The sequence below is a fragment of the Brassica oleracea genome, chromosome C1, assembly GCF_000695525.1.
Source record: "Brassica oleracea var. oleracea cultivar TO1000 chromosome C1, BOL, whole genome shotgun sequence".
Lineage (NCBI taxonomy): Eukaryota > Viridiplantae > Streptophyta > Magnoliopsida > Brassicales > Brassicaceae > Brassica > Brassica oleracea.
In genome coordinates, this window is record NC_027748.1 from 25,089,650 (window position 1) to 25,111,019 (window position 21,370).

General features: G+C 34.7%; 2 protein-coding genes across 2 annotated transcripts; one reads left to right on the top strand and one right to left on the bottom strand.

Annotated features, from left to right (window-relative positions):
- The first annotated feature begins 14,553 nt into the window (after positions 1 to 14,553).
- Positions 14,554 to 16,580, top strand: LOC106335836. The gene is made up of 2 exons (XM_013774469.1): positions 14,554 to 14,705; positions 15,662 to 16,580. The coding sequence occupies exons 1-2, from the start codon at positions 14,554 to 14,556 to the stop codon at positions 16,578 to 16,580; spliced, it is 1,071 nt and encodes a 356-aa protein (XP_013629923.1).
- Positions 16,581 to 17,102: 522 nt separating this feature from the next.
- Positions 17,103 to 20,125, bottom strand: LOC106335844. Its single transcript, XM_013774483.1, has 7 exons — positions 19,664 to 20,125; positions 19,360 to 19,422; positions 18,859 to 19,278; positions 18,409 to 18,639; positions 18,238 to 18,342; positions 17,370 to 17,711; positions 17,103 to 17,312 (listed from the first exon to the last, which is right to left on the bottom strand). Exons 1-7 carry the CDS (start codon positions 20,123 to 20,125, stop codon positions 17,103 to 17,105), a joined length of 1,833 nt encoding a protein of 610 aa, XP_013629937.1.
- Between the last annotated feature and the right edge of the window lie 1,245 nt (positions 20,126 to 21,370).

Consider the following 21,370-nt stretch of genomic DNA (forward strand, 5'->3'; position numbering starts at 1 on the left):
GATTTTTATTTTTTTTGACCAACTAAGATGTATTGATTAACTTCAAATATTTCATATATCCCATAAAACATATTTCGATCGAATAGTTAAAGTTCCCGGGAACATGATTTTGATATCACCAATCCTTCAGGGATTTTATCTTTTAGGGATTCAATCTCTTAGGGATTATCAGTTTCCAGTGGGTTGTATAATTCAAGTTCTTTCTTTATTTCCAGACTAATAAGGAACATGAAAGTAGTGTATGGACTACTGGTCCAAATACCACTCTCTTTTACAAGAGTTTTTTTTTATCTTTGTCTATTGGTTCTTTCTGATTTGGCCAATCATCTCTTTGTGTACACTTTTCAATAGACTTTATTTCATGATCCTCTTTCTCATTCATCATATCAAATGCTACTTTGTAGACAAAAAAATCATCGACGTCGATTTGCTTATTGGTTCTATTTTATTGCGTACATGACATAGATTATTGAGATCTCTTCATTGTCTCAGGTACCTGAATTTCTTTCAATCATGTTTAATGTCTCTTTTGGAGATCATTCAAAAACTCTATTGCCTCGTTTTGACCATTATCAATATATGCTCTTTTTCATATACGAGGATTCTTATCTTAGGAACCGACAAGCCTACCACGCTGCAGACGTGACTAGCATCTTGATATTGTTCTTCTAGAAAAATATATTTTTATTGGAGCATTTAAAGCTGGTATATGTGACTTGATCACTATATATATTTGGGTCAACAAATGTGTCTGGCAACTGCTTTACTAAGCGCATTAATTGAATTATCTTTTGGAATTCTATTTGACATTTTTTTTAGTCCGAGGATCAATGATAACTAATATCAGCTTATTTTCTTTACCAGCTCTTTATCCCCCCCTCCTTATGTTGGAAATACTAATTAACTTTTAGCAATCATATCGAGCCTTACTTATATCTTTCTGGATGGCTTTAGATACCTAAGTATCAACGGAGATTCATATCCAACATATATTTCCAACCTTATTAAAACATCTTAACTAAGCTCTGCGGTGGAGCAACTGGTTGGTTTCTGACCCAATACTAATGATGAGGAGAATTAGTGATTAGTTGTTGGCTTGATGCGAATTAGTGTTGCTCAAAATCTTTAACACTTATCCCAATGAATTTTCTGTAATCATCAAAGACTTAAGACGTGAATTCACCAAGATTATAAAGATGAATAGTGGGTGATCAGTCAACCAACATCTCTTTTATTCATGCCAATAACTTCCTTTGGCTGGTGAAAACCGTATAACCATTTTATCTTGTGAGCAAGCAACATATGTCAAATCATTCGGAAGCATCTTCTGGATCTTCAATGACTATTTATATATATATTCAAAATATTTTTCGCATCATTACTGAACCAAAATGATCTAAATATTCATGCCAAATATTTTGTAAACTTCTAGTTTACTATATATTTATCTCCATTATAGTAATCTTTGTGTAGTACAATCTATAAGAGGATGTAGGCACTTTCTCAACTATACTTTTACGGCCTTTAGAAATATTTTTTGATTTGAAATGAATTTGACACTTCTTTCGCTTAGTGTGTTAACATAAGTGTCTCAAAATCCCACAGATTTACTTTGAGAATGATTCATCAATCTTAATTTTAGTGCAAACATAATCTTCTGGATGTTTCACTTATCATAAAATGTGGGATTCATTAACTCTTCCCCTCGAGATGATAATACTACAGGTTTATCAATCTCGAATGAATCTCATTTTTGAATCAACAACATACCATACATGGGTTATGTATTCTTTCTTAGAAGCTTCTAACGTTTGAGACTTCTAAGAATACAATACCTCAAGAACTTTAAATTGCATTCTTAGAAACTTTAAACTGTATTCTTATGTGCAGTAATACTATGTACTCTTCTGGAGCATTCATATATCATCTTCTTGAACAATCTATAAGCTTTATATTAGCTTGTATTGTACTCACAATACTTTTCTTTCATCTTTCGATGAATGAATAATTTCTCTTCTTTATTACCATGTTTATTTTCTCAACTTCAAGTGAGAATATAAGCTCTATAAAGAAACTATTTAGATCTTGACCTTATCCATATTCACGTCTACAACCATTTTTATGTCCAATTTCTTGACCAATAATATTTATGTTGATTTTCTTTCTCAGTATAAAATGTCATATTCTCTTCAGGAGAGTGATCATAATCAACTAAACGTGATTTATCATCTAACATCAATAGCTCATTATTTTCCTCAGTCTCAAGGAGATAAAATGTAGTTATAACCTTCTTTAGTCTTTTTTCTTAATCATGTGTCTGCTGGATAACATTACTTATATAAAAAATTGTATTTTCCAATATATATGCATCATTAAAAATTTCTTCAAGAAATTTTACTTTTAAACTCAACATCCAACATAGTTGAGATATATTTACAGACTTCAGCTCTTGTAATCTTTAGTAGCAAAATACATAATGACCTTTGGATAATCACATTCTGGTGATCATATTTTTTTTCTTTGGCTTGTTTTCCAAAACTTATGAATCTTTTAAGGTCAAGCATTAAGCTTACAGTGGTAATGAAATATAATAATCAAATTATTTCAGATTATATAAGAATATGTAATAACAGAAGCATCTCATTATATCAAGAAATAATACTCTTATAATAATTATCATTACTTTCATGCTATTTAACAAAGGTTGACCAATCAATCAATTTAACAAACAAATTTCATATCACTGCAAACTTTCATGCAAATTGCCTTATCTAATCAAGTTTGCTAACCTTGTATATAAAGCATAAAAATACTTATCTTATAAAGAAAAATGTATCTGCGATGAAAGTTTCAGATGTTCATGCTTTTGAATTGGTTGTGATCTCACATTATATTTTCTCTTTCCGAGAGAGTACACAATCCTGAAAACTTAAAATTTTCTCATATAAACATGGCCATTACATTTGTAAATATCAACATATAATCCAAATTATTTTATGATATTAGACCAAAGACTAACCGACTAAAAGATTTACCGATTACAAATCATTTCGTTTATGATATTAGACCATGAATCATAAAAGTATGTTTCATTAATGCCATTAAACTATATATGAAGCATATTAAAGTATATTAAGTAAAAGTTAATTCATCAAATAACTATTATTCTTACATATAGACAAGCGTTGATGATGAATATATTATCAAGTTCTTTTAGTGCTCAAGATTTTAAAACCAAACAATCAAACCAACTAAAGATTATATTTCAAATATTAATTAATGATTCTAAACTATTCAAAGCATGAACCATATAAAGCAATTTAAGTCATTAAGTTGCTAACATCCATAGAATTAAGTCAGCCTAAATCAATAGCATCTTATAAATGCAATTGTTCGGTAAAAATAACTAATATGTAATAAATGAGATTTTATACGAAGCAAATATAAAACAATCAAATAAGTGGCTAGGGACAATATATTATATATCAATCTATAAATAAGTGGTTATATGACTATATCATAGCAGTAAATTACGTAACCAACATAATATGCATAGTCAATTTTCTGTCGGGATGAAAATTACTATACTTATGAAAATATAAAACATAAAGAATAAATCAAATTTCGTAAATCATATTATATGATTGTGTTAAGTTAATATATTTGTCTCATGTATCCATTTAGCCATAAAAAGAGAATCAGTAATTTGGTTCCACTAAATGTAAAATAATACTTAGCTCGATTTAAATTGTCGGTGGAAGGGACGAGACATCTTGGCTCGGTTTGAGAACATCACAAAACTGGAGACGTCTTGGCTCGCTTAGGTTGCTAGAGTTTATCATCGGCGGCTAGGGCTTAATCGATGGACAATGAGGATGACGTCACCAAGAACACATACGCCAACAATTATGGATTTCTATAGTAGCTAGGGTTTTTAGATTCTACTCAGTGGCTAGAGTTTCGTGTTGATAACATGTTATACGTATAGAAGAGAAAGAGGAATTGGTGTGTCTTATTCATTGTATAATGGGTCCTTTATATAGGATTACAATAGCTTGAGGAACAAGTCTAACTTGCAGTGGGGAACAAGTATATATCTAGGACTTTCCATATGGACATCACCATAATATTCATAACAAATTCCATTTTGTAAATGCATGTATATATATGAAATGAACAATGCAGTGCAACAGGATTGACTACATTTGATTTTGGTATATTTTCTTTATTTTTTTTTAATTATGACAACTTATTTTTTTCTAAAATCAATAATTCGAAATTTTATAATCCTTAGATAATGGTTTTCACAGTGAAGTTCCTAACTAATGTTAAAACATAAATGTAAAATAACTAATTAATCAATATGACAAATACTTAACGTGGATGAATGTTTGTTTTTGTCATATTAAACGTAAAATAACTAATTAATGCCGATGGATGTTTGTCATTAACTAATAAACAATTAATTAATAAACATGACAAAATATAATATAATGTTAAACATAAAATAACTAATTAATGTACTCCGTGTATGCTCCCCATCTAAATCCACATAGCATACACGAAGTAGAACACTATCCAAATCTGGAATGAAAAACATGACGAAAGGGAGAGCCACGAGAAAGACAAATAACGTTGAAAGCTGCAACGAGAGGAAAAAACAGAGAGGGAGGGGGGACTAAACGAATCATCAAACCGTGGAGCCGTCCTCGAGCTATATAAGAGAGCATAGATTTCAGATCACCAAAAACCAGATCTTGAAAATAGAGACGAGCATGGACTATCTACGGCAAGACAACAACGAAAAAGAAATATCAAATACGACTAAAATATGACCAAACACAAGGAGATGCACTCCCAGTTGGAATCTAAAGAAGAAGAGAAGCATCCAATACAACGCCGTGAGAAAAAATCACACAACTTGGAACTCATAAACCATATCTACAACAAATATCAGATAATCACACAAGAGAAAAAGGCGAGGAATAACAAGAGCACGGAGGTGAGTTTTTTTCCAGTAATGGTGTAAGAAGCACCGTACACCAAAAAGGTAAACAAGATATATAGATGGTGACGACTCACGGTCAAAATATAAGGAGAGGAAAAAAAATCTTAAAATAATATTGATCAAAATTTTGAAAAAATAAAATACAATTTTGATGCTAAAACCGATAATCTTAGAAACAACAAATGCCTAAATGCAAAGTTACTGAAATTCAATATGCTTTAGGCCATGTTTGTTTTGTGATTGCCGGCAGCAGCGACCAGAGTCAGCGACCAGAGTCAGCGACCAGAGTCAGCGACCAGCGGTTGCGACTTGATGTCGCTGATAGTTGTTCGTTTGAAGGTCACGCGTTCGATCGCAGCGGTTGTCGCTGAGTTGTTTGTTTCTATGTCACACGGTTGATCGCAACGGTTGATCGCAGCGGTTGTCGCTGCGTTGTTCGTTTTGCTGACTCTAGTCGTTTGCGACCAATATTTACATTTGACAAAAATATGATTCATGTTATTTATATTTTTTAAAAAAAATCATTTTTAGTTTACCCAATTATTATGTTTGATTTATACGTATCTTGTAAATAAAATTGTATTAATAAATTTTTTTAAAAACTAAATGTCAAATGTTATAAAACTCATAAATAAAAATCAGTACAAACCCAAATCAAATAAAAATAGTACAAAATTCATTTTTAATTTACCCAATGTTTTCTACCCATGTATGCTTTTGCATTTCACTTAGGAGGACGAACTGAGCTATGAGTTCCATCTATTGCTCGAATACAATCTTGAAAAAATTGCCAGTATCGATCATCTTTTCTCAAAGCAGGACATACTGTTGTGAACTCACCATCTTTTGGTTTTAGTGCATCTACAGCAAATTTCAGGAGAACACTCAAAACTTCATCAAGTTTCCTTTTGACCGTATCCAAAGAACGTTAATATCTTTTTGCAATAACCCGCATAGTCTTATCTTGACGCACCACTTCAAGAAACATTGCAACCCCTTCTTCAATATAGACATTATTTGTTTCTTGTAACTCATACCTCATCACTAACATCTTACACAAATCTTGAAATGTTCTTTGATTCATACGAAGAATATCATAACACTGTTGCACTGATCTGTGCATAAGCTGTTGAACATGATACCATCCTGCATCTCGATATGTTCTTTGAAGCAGTCTCTCAGGCTTAAACATATCTAATGAGTTAGATTCATCATCCTCATACTGATCATCCTCGTCATCATTATCATCCATCATCCACCAAACCATATGCAAAATATTAAAAATCATATCTATAAGTTCTGAAAATAACCATATAAATTGCTGCAATACACTAAACAAAAGACGAATATCATAAACACAATTGACTCCATAATCATAAATAGTCATAACACAAAAGTAGTCATAACAAATCTAAGTAAATCAAAGGTGAAGAGCTAACAATATACACGCATAAACACATTCTAAGCCAATCATAGACATGTCATTAAAAAAGCAAAATTGAAACATACACTTAACTCTTAAGCAAGTGCAAGAACAAACCCACATGCCAACCACGTTTTTTAAAATCAGTTAGTAATGCCAATAATCCACTTGTCTCAATCAATTCATAAAAAGAGTCATTACAAAAGTATACTAGAATATTTAGAACATCTGAAAACACTACAATCCACCATAAATCATAACTCCGAGCATATGCTCAAGATTGCTAATCTTATCATCATCACTAGAAAAAGCTATAAATGCCTGTCTATTTTCTTCATCAGATTTCAGATGTTTCATTGCAACAATGGGAAATGGTGACCACTTTATCACTCCAGCCAGCTCATTAAGTATGTCCACTACATAATTTCTACGTCTTCTCTGATTACGCTCCAACAGAAGATGATCACGTTCCAGCAGCTGAATCTGAGTCGTCGTCCTCCTCCTCCTGTTTTCTACCCATGTATGCTTCTGCATTTCACTTAGGAGGACGAACTGAGATATGAGTTCCATCTAATGCTCGAATACAATCTTGAAAAAATTGCCAGTATCGATCATCATTTCTCAAAGCAGGACATATTGTTATGAACTCACCATCTTTTGGTTTTAGTGCATCTGCAGCAAATTTCTGGAGAACACTCAAAACTTCATCAAGTTTCCTTTTGACCGTATCCAACGAACGTTAATATCTTTTTGCAATAACCCGCATAGTCTTATCTTGACGCACCACTTCACAAAACATTGCATCCCCTTCTTCAATATAGACATTATTCGTCTCTTGTAACTCATACCTCATCACTAACATCTTACACAAATCTTGAAATGTTCTTTGATTCATACGAAGAATATCATAACACTGTTGAACTGATCTGTGCATAAGCTGTTGAACATGATACCATCCTGCATCTCAATATGTTCTTTGAAGCAGTCTCTCAGGCTTCAAAACATCTAATGAGTTAGATTCATCATCCTCATACTGATCATCCTCGTCGTCATTATCATCCATCATCCACCAAACCATCTGCAATATATTAAAAATCATATCTATAAGTTCTGAAAATAACCATATAAATTGCTGCAATACACTAAACAAAAGACGAATATCATAAACACAATTGACTCCATAATCATAAATAGTCATAACACAAAAGTAGTCATAACAAACCTAAGTAAATCAAGGGTGAAGAGCTAACAATATACACGCACAAACACATTCTAAGCCAATCATAGACACGTATCAAAAATGTGTCATTAAAAAAGCAAAATTGAAACATACACTTAACTCTTAAGCAAGTGCAAGAACAAACCCACATGCCAACCACGTTTTTTAAAATCAGTTAGTAATGCCAATAATCCACTTGTCTCAATCAATTCATAAAAAGAGTCATTACAAAAGTATACTAGAATATTTAGAACATCTGAAAACACTACAATCCACCATAAATCATAACTCCGAGCATATGCTCAAAATTGCTAATCTTATCATCATCACTAGAAAAAGTTATAAATGTCTGCCTATTTTCTTCATTAGATTTCAGATGTTTCATTGCAACAATGTGAAATGATGACCACTTTATCACTCCAGGCAGCTCATTAAGTATGTCCACTACATAATTTGTACGTCATCTCTGATTACGCTCCAACAGCAGATGATCACGTTCCAGCACCTGTAACATCTTTTCAGCTAGCTTGTTTTTTTCTGCGAGAATTGTTTTGCATACAACATAAGGCTCTTGGTCAACTTCTTTATGCTTCCTTTTTCCAGCCCTACTTGTTCCTGCTCTTGGGGCTTGCATATCGGTGTCAGCTGAATCTGAGTGTCTTCTTTTTCTGCATCCATTCTAGAATCTAAGCTAGTTTCTCCTTGCTGAGCACTCAATCCTTTTGCTCCAGTCACAGTAACAACACCAAACTTTGCTTGAAACATATTTGGAGGTACTTTGTTCTTATACTTCCTTGCACCTGGCCATTCCTATTTAAAAACATAAAAATTCAGTACACTTGAAATGTCAATACATTTTCAAGCTAATAAACTCATATTTTTTAAAGCAATAAGACTAAGAGAACAACAATTATTTGGTTCATTCTGTATGCCTTAACTAAAACCCAAAACTAATATTTATAAAATAAAGCACCTCACAAATAAAGCATACACATAAACATTTCATTTAGTTGTTGACCCCAAAACAATAAAGCATCTTATGAATTAAGATATTAAATGCACATGAGGTTTTCTATAAAATAAATGCATGTGAAGCTCACTAGATTTAATTCAATTAACGGCGGTTGGTAATCTATCATGTATAAGAAAAAAGGAAGTAGTTACCTCTATGTGTTGATCCCACCAAGCATCTGGCATCTCCAACCTTCTCATAACATCATGCACAAGCCCGGTTCTGTAGTGAGTCAGCTTCTTAAACTTGACATATGCTTTTCTACAAACATCAATCTTGTTCTTAAACCTGTCCCATATTCATTTCTTACTAAATCTCTCTTCAAACTTCATAGGGATGAACTCTCTTCCAGCTTAATTTATCCCCTTTTCTTTTCTCTTCAGCATAAAGAGTAAACTAGCTCTAAAAACAAGTATCATCAATAGATAGACAATCTAAACTAGCTGAAAGAAACAATCACAAAACATCTAAGAAACAAGAGCTGTATTAGAATCTTACATCATTAGCCATTCTTCCTGTCTAGTTGTGATTTATGTCCAATTCTGAAAAGATAGGCCCTGAAAAGATAAATACAAACATAAGTCAATATATTCCTTAAAAGTATTCTGAAAAATCATATTCAGTAAACAAAGAGAAAGATACATCATAACTTAAGTACAATAAATGACAACTACACAACACACGAGAAGTTGCACAAACAACTAAACAACTAAACAAATTTAAACAAACCAAACGGGAAGAAGCAACCACATCTAATTGCTTGTACAAAGAACATAACAATAGACGTCATATATTGACGCAGCCAAGAAAGCTTTCAAAACATGAGAATCACATGAATATTTTATCAACATAAAATCACTTTCTCAAACCATCATCGTAAGTCATAACAAACAATCGGATTAATCGGATTAAAAAACAGAGATTTGATAATCAAAATCTTAAATCTAAAAGCAACCCATATCAAGAATAAAAAAAACCCAACATCCAACTTAATTAATCTAATGGTTCCATTATCCTAATACAAAACGCTTAGAGAGAGAGAGAGAGAGAGAGAGAGAGAGAGAGAGAGAGAGAGAGAGAGAGAACGAACGAGAGACAGCGAGAGAGAGAGACCAAACAAGAGACATCGAGAGAGAACGAATGAGAGAGATAACCGAGAGTGTTTCTCAGTTGCCGGAAAGAGATCAAAGAGAGAGGATGATACTTTTTCAGTCAAACAAAGAAACTGAAGATAGAGATGATGGAGGCGTGAATTTGTATTAGGTTCAGTGGCTATGTGTTGTGATTTTGGAAATATATTAAGGGTACTTTTTTCTTCTTAATTTTTTTTTGGATCGCATGATTTTGGTCACGAAGCTAAAATTTTCAGCGGTCAAAAATTTTAATCGCTAAACGCTAGCGTCTGGTCGCTGCGTTTAGCGATCTCCAAAAGAACAGGGCCTTACTTCAAAAAGTTCACTTCACCACTAATAAGTACTTTCACACACACCCACAACAACACATTATTGAAAGAAAAACACATAATATATTAACATATCAACTACTACTACATGACACCAAAAAAACGCCAAATTATGTTCTTATCAAATAAAGAAAACCACATAATTACATCATCAAAAAATAATACTTAACAACACTAAAACAATATCCCACGCGAAGCGCGAACACCTCTAGTTATCTAATAAACATGAGTTCTTTCCTCTCTCTATATATTTCTGTATGCATCCAAATCATCAATTGGTTAAAGGAAAATGTGACAACTCAGAATAAATATTAAAATTTTATAAAATCTTTCACATTTTTATTATATTAATATTTTGACCAAATAGGTAAAAAGTGATATAATCGTAAATATTTAAAATTAATTGTTATATTTGAAATTCAAAACCAAAAGTAAAATTTTAAATCATAAATAATATTTCAAACACAATGATGTGATATGCATATAGATGATGATATTTATTATCGTTTATATTATTCTCTTTTTGAAAAACATATACTGTGAAAATATATATATATATATATATATATGTTTATGTGTGTGTGTGTGTGTGTATAACCAAATTTATTAATTATAATATTTGTTAGACAAGTTATGTTTGAAAATTTATTTGTGATTTAAAAAAATTATTTGGAGAATTTTAAGTTTAACCCATTTTCTTGTACCACAATTCATGTTTACATTCATTAATTAGGCATTTTCAGAAATACCCTCTTCATTAAAGAAGTAAGAGACCATTCTACCATTTCTTTACAGATATATAAATAATTATCTAAATAAATCATAATAATTAAAAGTTATGGTTTTCGAATTATATGTTTTTATCTAAATTCCATTTTTCTTTTTGAAATTCGAAAAATTCTTTTTGAAACTATTTTAAAATTTTTTTATTTAAAATTTTAAGTATTTATTTATATATTTGTTAAAATCTTAAATTCTACTTTCCAAAACTCCACCACTCAAATCTAAAACCCTACATCTAGATTAGTTAGCCCAAGAGCTATACATGTCTATTTACCTCTTTAGGATAAATATGGTTAATGTAAACATAATAAGTGATATTAGAAATATAGTATTTCAATTTCTCAAAATTATAGTTGGTTTCAGCTTCAAAATATACAATTAATTTAAAAATATTTAGGACTATTTGATGCATTGTTTAAATATTTCGTCAAAATATGAACATCGTTAAAATGTGAAAGGTTTCATATATATTTAATACTAATGTTGAAAACTCACATTTTTTCTGACAACAAACTGCTAAAGAGTCTCCTTTCGTTTAACCAACTGATGATGTGCATATATAATGAGAGCGTGAACTCATAATTATATATAGATTTTTTACTACATTATGTAAAGCTTTGTTATGAATGTAGTAGATCTTATATAATAAATACATGCTAGGTGGTTATCCTGCGAAGGAAGAATGGATTAAAAAAAATTATAACTTTTAACCAATAGATAATAAAAAGTAAAAATCATAATCTATTGGAATTAAAAAGTAAAAGTTATAGTCACAAATTTCACATGTTACATAATGAAAGATTGAACGAAAATGTGCATGTTTATATAAGGTAAGCTTCGATTTAAAAAAAAAACTTGTGTCATTAGTTAGGTGTAATTGAAGTATAGTTTGTGGAAGAAAATCTATAATAGTAAGCAAAGAATTACTCCCTCCGTTTCTAAATAATGCATGTACAAACATTTTTTACTTGTTTCTAAAAGATCAATGTTTTAGATTTTCTATGTATTTTTAATAATGAATTGTAAACTTCAGGAAATATTAATTGACAATTTTGGATCTATTGAATTGCTATTGGTTTAAACTTATGGGAAATTGTTATAATTTTAAAAATTAATGCATTGATAGTCAAATATTAAATTATTTTTAATATTTGTGAAAAATCTAGAACATGCATTATTTAGAAACATAGGGAATATATAAAATTAGTTATGAATTTAAGATAAAACAAAACATAGGTAATAGAATTATAACTTTCATCATATAAATTATGAATATAGGATATAGAATAATATAATATGAAAGGAACAATTATAAGGAAAAAAATTATGGGCCACAAAAATAGAGTCAATCAAATATATTCCATCGCAAGATTAATGAAAAAGAAATTCCTACAATTTTGTGTATAACTTTTAATTGGTCATGAAAGTTGTGTATAAATTTGTAGTAATTTTCCTATATCAACCGAAACCATATTGCATTATGTTGATTGCGTATATCAGTTTTCTTTATTTTGTCTATTGCATAAATTACGGTCAAACAAAAAATTAGCAAAAAGAATCAAGTAAATATAAGAAACCAATATTATTGGATTTGATATTAAAAGACACAATCAAATTCTCCATTTAGTTAAATTCTAGGATTGATTCCCCATTTATTTACTTGAATCATATAAGTTTTGTCATATATAATAAGATTATATATATGTTTAGACAAATGATATATATTTATACAATATTGTCTTGAGCAAAAACTCAACCAACAAAAAAACAATGTCTCTTTCTACAAAGATTAATGGGCTTTTTGCAAAATTGACCCAAAACTTAAAGTCAACCACAAAACTAACCTATGATTTTTTTTGGAAATTTCATTTTCCCTATTCACTCCATAAGTTCAAATTATTCACGAAAATGCCATTAATTTTTTTTTGTTTTTTTCGAAAATGGGCTTTTTACTCTCTCAACCTCATTATCTTCAAGTATTTACAAAATTGACATTGCCATCAATACACCAACCACCATGAACAACTAATTTGAAGCTCTTAATGCACCTAAAATCGATTTACACTTCCTCTTTTCTGAATTCTTATGAACTAAACACAACATCTCTTTACTTTCTCTCCATATTCATCCAAAAAATCCAAGATTTTGATTCTAAAATATTTATGGTTCATAGAGGCATTGAAGGTTACGATTCTTGGTGGGTCACTTTCGTTTGCGCTTCTGTATGCTGGGAGAAGACTTCTGTGTACTAAGGAAGTTATCTCACTAATTTAGGGTATGAAATCGAGTAAGTCTTCTTCGCATAGACGACTTACCTGAAAGTCGTCTGGTCAAAGGAGAGGTTAATTCTGCAATTGACTTTTAAATCTTTTTCTAGAGACGACTTATATTGAAGTCGTCCATTTTTGTTTGGTAAAAAAAAATCTCGAGAAAACTAGAGACAACTTCCATATAAGTCGTCTGGGATAAACATGTTAGTTTTGCAATTGACCGGCTGGTGTCAGAAATTTGACTTTCCTGGACAACTTTCATGGAAGTCGTCCAGTAGAAAACCAAAAATTCAATATTTTATTATAACGAGACGACTTCCATGGAAAATAAAACTTAAATATTTAATTTACTCTAGACGACTTACACGAAAGTCGTCCGCCAGACGACTTACATGGAAGTCGTCCAAGATTTTATTCCGAGATTCTGGTCAAACCTTGCTTATCTTGAACGACTTCCATGTAAGTCATCTGGCGGATGACTTCTGTGTAAGTCGTCTAGAAAAAATAAATTTTTGTTGTTTTATTTTTCAATTGCAAAACTAACCTGAGACGACTTACATGGAAGTTATCTCGTTATAATAAAATATTGAATTTTTGGTTTTCTACTGGATGACTTACATGGAAGTCGTCCAGGGAAAGTCAAATTTCTGACACAATCAGGTCAAATACAAAACTAACATGTTTATCCCAGACGAATTCTCTGGAAGTCGTCCTTTGTAAAATTTTAATTGCAAAAATGACTTGAATAGACGACTTCTCCAGAAGTCTACTAGACGACTTCTCCAGAAGTCTACTAGACGACCTTCGTGGATGTTGTTTGCGTCAATGTTTAATAAACTTGCATTTCTCTAAAACTATAAAGACTTTTTAACATTTTCTTGTTAACTCATGTTTATTAATGAATATTTGGGCTACAGAATGAAATTTATAACTTAATTGGTGATATTTATTAGGTTACCAACATTCATGTTAATTAAAGTTTATAGCTAATTTGCTTTTAACTCATACATGTTATATGTTTGCTAATGTGTTTTCTTTTTTTCCAGATGGATCGTCAGTTACATGCAGTGTATGGAGAATGGTTGTTGAAAGATGGCTATTGGAATTTTGTTGTTGATAAGTTTAAAGAAGCGAGACTGTTCTTTTTGAGTGAAGGTTCGACACATGCTGAACTTGTTGCAATGGCTCAAGAAGATTATAACCTGGACATGAACACAGAGTCTGTGCAGTTAGCCTACTCATTACCAGAGGCAATGATGCAACAGATGGCTCCAGACACCCCTCCTATTCATGTTACAAGTGATAGACAAGTTCGAAACTTGCTCGAGATAGCTAAAACGCATGAAGTACGTCTTTGTGTATCAAGCCTTAGCAAGATGAGAGCTGTTTCAGAGGAAGTGGAAGAGGCTGATGAATGGGATGAAGCTGATGAAGGGAATAAAGCTGATGAAGGGGATGAAGATGATGATGATATGGCTGAAGATGAAAATCATGATGGGAAGGAGGATGATGGGGACGAGGACGATGGGTAAGAGGATGATGAGGACGAGGATGATGATATCCTTGTTATTGCTGAAGCAGTTGATGATGCTGAGGATTACAATGAGTATGGGAAGGTTAAAGATGAGGATGAGGAAGAAGATGATGAAATGTGTTTTGAAGATTTCAAAGGGACATATGGTAGTGAAGGAGGAAGATCGTATGGTAGCTGCATCTATGTCAACCAGAGTTTTGCTAGTAAGGATGCATTGGTTTCAGAATTGCGGTTGACAGCGGTGAGGCGTAAGTTCTCTTTCAGAATATACAAGTCAACAAAAACTCTCCTTGTGGCAACATGTCGGGTTAATGGTTGTAGATGGAAGATCAGAGCGAGTGTAAAACATGATACAAACACTTTTTGGGTAACCAAGTATGTGGAAACTCATACATGTTCTGTGGGAGACAGAATCACCCAGCGGAAACATTGTACTTCGAAGTATATTGGTAGGCTTTTCGTAGATCGTGTTGGAATCATTGATGGGTTGAATCCGCATCATATCAAAGATGCAATGAAGAACATGTTTGGCAAGACACTTGATTACACCACTTCATACAAAGCATTGTTATATGCGCAAGAATTGGTGAGAGGAACAGCGGAAGATGGGTATGAGCGACTGGCTTCATATTTGGAGCAAATCTCCTTAGCAAATCCGGGATCTATCACTGGTCTAGAACTTGATTCTCTGAATAGATTTAAGTATCTATTTCTCTCCTTTGGAGCTTCTATCCGAGGTTTTCAGTATCAGAGAAGGGTCATTGTGGTGGATGAGACTCACCTAAGTGGGAAGTATGAAGGTGTTATGTTAGTTGCAGCCGCACAAGATGGTAATTTTCAGATATTTCCATTGTCTTTTGCGATCGTTGATGGTGAAAATGATGAATCTTGGGAGTGATTTTTCACAAAATTGGCGAGTTGTGTATCTGATGAGTATCCTCTGGTGATAGTCTCCGACCGACACATGGCCATAAGAATGCGTGTGATAAGGTGTTTCCTTGGGCTACCCGAGGAATATGTTATTATCACCTTCAACTGAACATTGTCCAAAAGTATAAAGGGAAGCATCTCTTGTACTTGGTGAAAGATGCTGCTTATGCTCATACACTTTACGATTTTGGCCGGTACATGGGTGAGATAAGGAGTGCAAACCCAGAACTTGCAACGTACTTGGAGAATGCCGACGTGACCCTATGGTCAAGGGTTCATTGTCAGGGAGACCGGGAAAACATAAAAACTAGCAACATCGCTGAATCTATTAATTCCGCACTGAAGCGAGCTAGAGGATTTCTGATTCATTTCCTATTGGAGTTCATAAGGGATAAGCTATCAAGGTGGTTTTGGAAAAGGAAAGAAGATGCTTTGAGTCTCACAACTCAACATAGTCGGGGGGTTGAATACTTGCTTGCTGTTCGATCGGAGATAGCGGATACAATGTCTGTCCAAAAAATTGATGGATGGCGATTCTTTGTGCACGGTGGCAAAAAAGACTGTGTTGTTGATTTGGAACATCAAAAGTGTAATTGCGGTGTCTATGGTGTCGAGAAAATACCTTGCTCTCATGCTATAGCAGCTGGATCATATGCTGGTTTGCATAACTCCACACTTGTATGCCCGGTCTACTCAAAAGATATTTTGTTTGCAGGATACTCAGAGAATATATATCATTGTGTTGGACAACAAACTGAGGCACACACACGCTTTCCTCCGGAAGTAAAGCGTGGTCCGGGTAGACATAAGAAATCAAAATGGCAATCTTGGTTGGAGCTATCAAAGATGAGAGGACGCACACCCCGGAAGCAACACAGGGTTTATAGGTGCTCGGTCTGCAAAGAAACTGGCCATACGCGTCCACATTGTAAGAACTGACGTGGACGACCTTCTCGTTAGTCGTCCAGAAGACTTAACTCCTGGAAGACCTTCTCGTTAGTCGTCCGGAAGACTTAACTCCTGGAAGACCTTCTGATTAGTCGTCCAGAAGACTTAACTCCTCGAAGACCTTCTCATTAGTCGTCCAGAAGACTATCTATCTGCGTATCTGTTATGACTTTGTGTTATGAACTTCTCTGTATTAAGAATTTATCTGCTTATCTGTTATGGGTTTACGTTCTTAAATTTATATGTCTTATGAACTTAATTGTGAAATTGCAACTTAAAAAAACAACAACTCCACCATTAGATTAGATCATCCGAAAGGTTACAACACTACCAAACTAATTTCCTACGAAATGATAGTTTGGTAGGAGGATAAGTTTACAAAAAACTACATCCTATCCTCACCCTTTTACAAAAACAACACCTTCCTAATCTGTCATACAAAAACAACACCTTCCTCATCTGTCATACAAAAGAACATTTCATCCCACAAGTTCAAGTACAAATAAAACATCATTAACCTTGCTCGTCATAAGTTCTCAGGGTCTCATCATTGTCTTCGTTCACTTTTGAATGGCCTTCAGGAGTCTCCTTAAATATATCCAACGCCATCTTCTCCCTTATAGCCTTCGCGTTCTTGGTACAAAACTCTGGAGGAAATGATATCCCAAGAACATGACATTCGATGTACTTCAGAGCGAACACGCCACAGTCACCAGCTCGGGACTGAGGTACTCAAACGGTAACTCTCTCATATGTGTATGGCTCCAGTGTGTGTTGGACACGTTCTTCGTCAGAGCCAGCGCACTCAACAAGCAGATAAGGGACCATTGTGACGAAAGGCTCCATGAGCTCATCGAGTTCTACAGCTCTAATATGTGATATAATGATGTCCCAGACGACTATGTGCTTCTTAGGGATCAATATCCAAATAGCAATCCAATGCTCGTTCCTGAAGTTCACTGGCACATAAATATCATCCACATCCAACCCCCAAACCTTCATAGATTGGCAAAATAATGGTACAATGCCTGCATGATAATTCCACGCCCCACCAGGGAGTCTTCTTCCTAAGTCGTTGATGTCGTCCTCGTCGCTCTTAAATTCCCGGTACTTGTGGGACAACTGCCGAGAAAATACATGATCAAGAAACACAGTCTCTCGCTCCTGAAATGATGTGGATTATCTTGGTACCGTTGCCTCAGTACATTAATAAAAGCATCCATATGCTGCATATAAAACATTACAAGTCAGAGATACTTATCAGACGACTTACGCTTAAGTCGTCTAGTAAGTCTTCTGTTATGTCTTCTAGAGAAGACTTATCAGACGACTTCCGGAAAAGTCGTCTGATATGTCTTCGCTAGAAAACATAACAGAAGACTAATTGGTAAATCGTCTGTTAAGTCTTCTAGAGAAGACATAACTACTGGTAAGGGGAAAACTAGAAGACATAGCGGGAGACTTACTCCGTCACTCAGGCATTCTAAGGGGGTTCGGAGGATGTGATAAAACTGACTTGGACATCTACGTGGTTTTTTGTCCCTAGGTGTTTTAAAATAACTGCAAACACTAAATGTAGATAAGCAGCATTTTTTGTATACTAAAGGAAGCTATTATGGGACATTCTCACTTACGGATCAAGTTTCACCCAATCAGTGAGCATCTTCGACATCTTCTTGTCAACAGGTGCAAAAGGATCATAGCCTTGACCAACCCTTTTGTTTGGAATGATCACTTTGGCAGTGTTATTTCCCTTAAAAGGAGTTTGCTATGAGGCAGCAAGTTTCCTTGCTCGCTCACTCTTTCCACGGACATGTACCATAGCAGCATTCCTCTTTCTCTGCCTTCTAGTTTCCTCCTTCTGTAAATCTGAATCAGTGGGTACTCCTTTGTCCAATACAAGAACGCTAGGTTCACCACTTTGTTCTGTAGGTTTCCCCTCAGTGGGTACTCCTTTGTACTCATTTGTTATCACAAGACTCCGATCTTTCGAGGAACTCGGTTCTTGGGGGTCATTATGTTCTGCTTTCGCCTCATTCACACTTTCGCTCTGCAATTTTGATGTACAAAATGTGTTTATAAAATATTAACCAAATATCCAATTCACACATCAAACAAAATCCATACATAAGCAATGATCCAAGCACACTAGAAACAAGCACACATGTTCCAACGTACAATGATTCAACCAAGCACATCATTCCTTATTCCTAAAACTTTGCCTAGTCAATCTCTTCTCTGTGCTTTTGGGAGAGGTTTTGGTACTAACCCCGGGTTCGTGCCCACCCTTTTCCGGATTTGAAGTTGTGAGTTGAAGTTCATTAGATGCAGTCCCTTTTTTGGTGATTCCCACCTTCTTCTCCATAGCTTCAATCCAATCCCCCAGCAACTTGATCTCCTTAAGGCACATCCCAAACCCATCCCTCATGACATCAGCTATGTCCCTCAAGCTTTTTTCAATATGCTCCTTGGTCATCCCACCAACAGACGTAGAAGCCTCAGCAGAAGGCACTTTACTAGCCTCAACAGAAGCCTCTTTAAGAACCTCTTTACTAGCCTCAATAGAAGCCTCTTTACGAACCTCTTTACGAGCTTTCTTCTGAGGTCTTGCATTTTCCTCCTTCACACCACTATCTGTCTCTGCTGCACTCACTTCCTTCTTCACACTCGGTTTAGTACCGGTGACTTCCTAGCAATCCATGGTCCACTACCAATTAGCTTTCGCATTAAACATGACTTTGATTATGTTCTCTGCGGTCGGGTCCTCTACATCAAAGTCCCATCGTGGAAACATCTCAGCAAAGTCCTTTTGGACGAAGTTGATCACGCTAGTCTGGAAAAATAAAAGATATCAACTCAGATAACAAAGAATGAAATCATCCTGAAAAGACTTCACAGAAGACTTTAAAGTAAGTTGTGTGGTAAGTCTTCCAGAGAAGATCTCGCAGAAGACTTAAAGTTAAGTCGCCCAGACAACATAACTTTAAGTCTTCTGCGAGGTCTTCTCTGGAAGACTTACCAGACGACTTACTTTAAAGTCTTCTGTGAAGTCTTAGGGAGTGAAGTTTAGATACATGTCTGCTAATGGCCTCTTTACAAAATCTGCGTCCTTTGCCACCATTGTAAGCCATCAACAGCGGAGACGTTCTGTTTGGTAGGGGATGCCCATAATTAGCACCAAATTCTGGCAAAGCAAAGTACACCCATACCTGGAGAACTTGAATAAACCCATCAACAGTGTATGAATTTGATTCCAAATCTTTTCCCTTCAAAGACTCTATCAGCACCTTAAACACCACTCCCCCCCAAGGATAATTCTCAAATCTTTCTAAATCCATCACTAGCCTTGCAAGACTAGCCCGTGTAGCGGTTGAGTAATTTCTCCCTTCAATGAATCTAGTGAAGATGGCAAGGTATCCGAGCCGCATGCGATCATCCCGAGACCACTCCTCGCATCTCCTAAATGCTGCTTTTATCTGTTCAGTAGTTGGCCCAGCATCGACATCAACACCCATCATCTCCCAGAAAGCAGCCATCTCCTTCGTAACCTCAACCCTTGGATTTTCCAGGTCCTCGATGTAATCGCAGTTCAGACCAATGAGGTGTTCAAACTCTAACAGTGAAAACCTCACCGGTTGTGGACCAACGAGACTCCAGAGCTCATACTTCTTCTTGATGTTAAGCTGGAAACCGAGCATATAATGAACCAGCCTTGAAGCCCAACCAAAATTCACCTCCTTGAACTTGATGAACACTCCCAACTTCGACTCCTTCAGCTCCTCTTATTCGTCAGCGTTTAGAGCTCCCCTTAGAGCATTAAATAAATTCGAGTCACCAGTGTGATACGAAATGCTCTTATGTGTAGGGGTCTCTTCCCCTAATGTATATATCCTCTGTGGGAGTGCTGGTAAATCCATTTTCTGGCCTGCAAAACAATCAAAAACAAGCATCTCAAACACATAAGAAACACACTATTCTAAATACAAATACTGGAAGACTTGCATGTAATTTTTAGTGAGAAGACTACTGAGACGACTTCCAGGAAGTCTTCTACAAAGTCTTACACTCTGGAAGACTTCCAACGAAGACTTAGGTCGTCTGGAAGACTTCCAAGAAGTCTTCTACGAAGTCTTACACTCTGGAAGACTTCCGGGAAATCTTCTACGAAGTCTTAGACTATGGAAGACTTCTAGGAAGTCGTCTGAGTAGTCTTTCTGAATAAATACAAAAATTGTTTCTTTAAAAGATGGATGACTTACAGTCGGAGAAGATATGGTCTCCAACGAAACCAGCGGTTACAGATCTGCAAAAATCGATGGGAAAAGAAGAATAAAGACTACAATTTTTTGGGTTTTACGGCGGCTAAACGCTTTAAGACAAGAGAAATAACTTACCGGCGGCGGAGTTCAACTAGACGCGGTTTCAGATCTGAAACAAAGGAAACAGATGGTCAGTTTAAACTACTAAATACTCTACGCCATGAAGGAGAAACAAGATTCATTGTAAGAGGAGAGATTACCGGCGGTGAGAACGAGGAAATACGAGAGATTACCGGCGGTGAGAAATCAGAGCGTAATCGCCTTCGTAATCGCCTCTGGAGAGAAACGGCGCTAGGGTTTTGGAAAGTTGTGAAAAAGTGAAAAAAATTGTATTTATATGTCTGGTAAATTATCTGGTTAGGTTTAAAAGTATATTGGTAAATTAAAGGATTCGGTCTGGTATGGACGACTTCCCTGTAAGTTGTCCATCTAAAATTATTCACCACACGACTAGACCCTAAA

What these genes read in the sequence shown, in the direction of transcription:
- LOC106335836 (XM_013774469.1), top strand. Translation starts at nt 14,554, where the DNA reads ATGAGAGCTGTTTCAGAGGAAGTGGAAGAGGCTGATGAATGGGATGAA. An exon ending in GATGGGGACGAGGACGATGG is followed by an intron (nt 14,706 to 15,661) that starts GTAAGAGGATGA and finishes CTCTGGTGATAG; the next exon opens with TCTCCGACCGACACATGGCC.
- LOC106335844 (XM_013774483.1), bottom strand. Translation starts at nt 20,125, where the DNA reads ATGGCTGCTTTCTGGGAGATGATGGGTGTTGATGTCGATGCTGGGCCA. An exon ending in AAGAGGCCATTAGCAGACAT is followed by an intron (nt 19,423 to 19,663) that starts GTATCTAAACTT and finishes TTATTTTTCCAG; the next exon opens with ACTAGCGTGATCAACTTCGT. An exon ending in TTCCACGATGGGACTTTGAT is followed by an intron (nt 19,279 to 19,359) that starts GTAGAGGACCCG and finishes ATGGATTGCTAG; the next exon opens with GAAGTCACCGGTACTAAACC.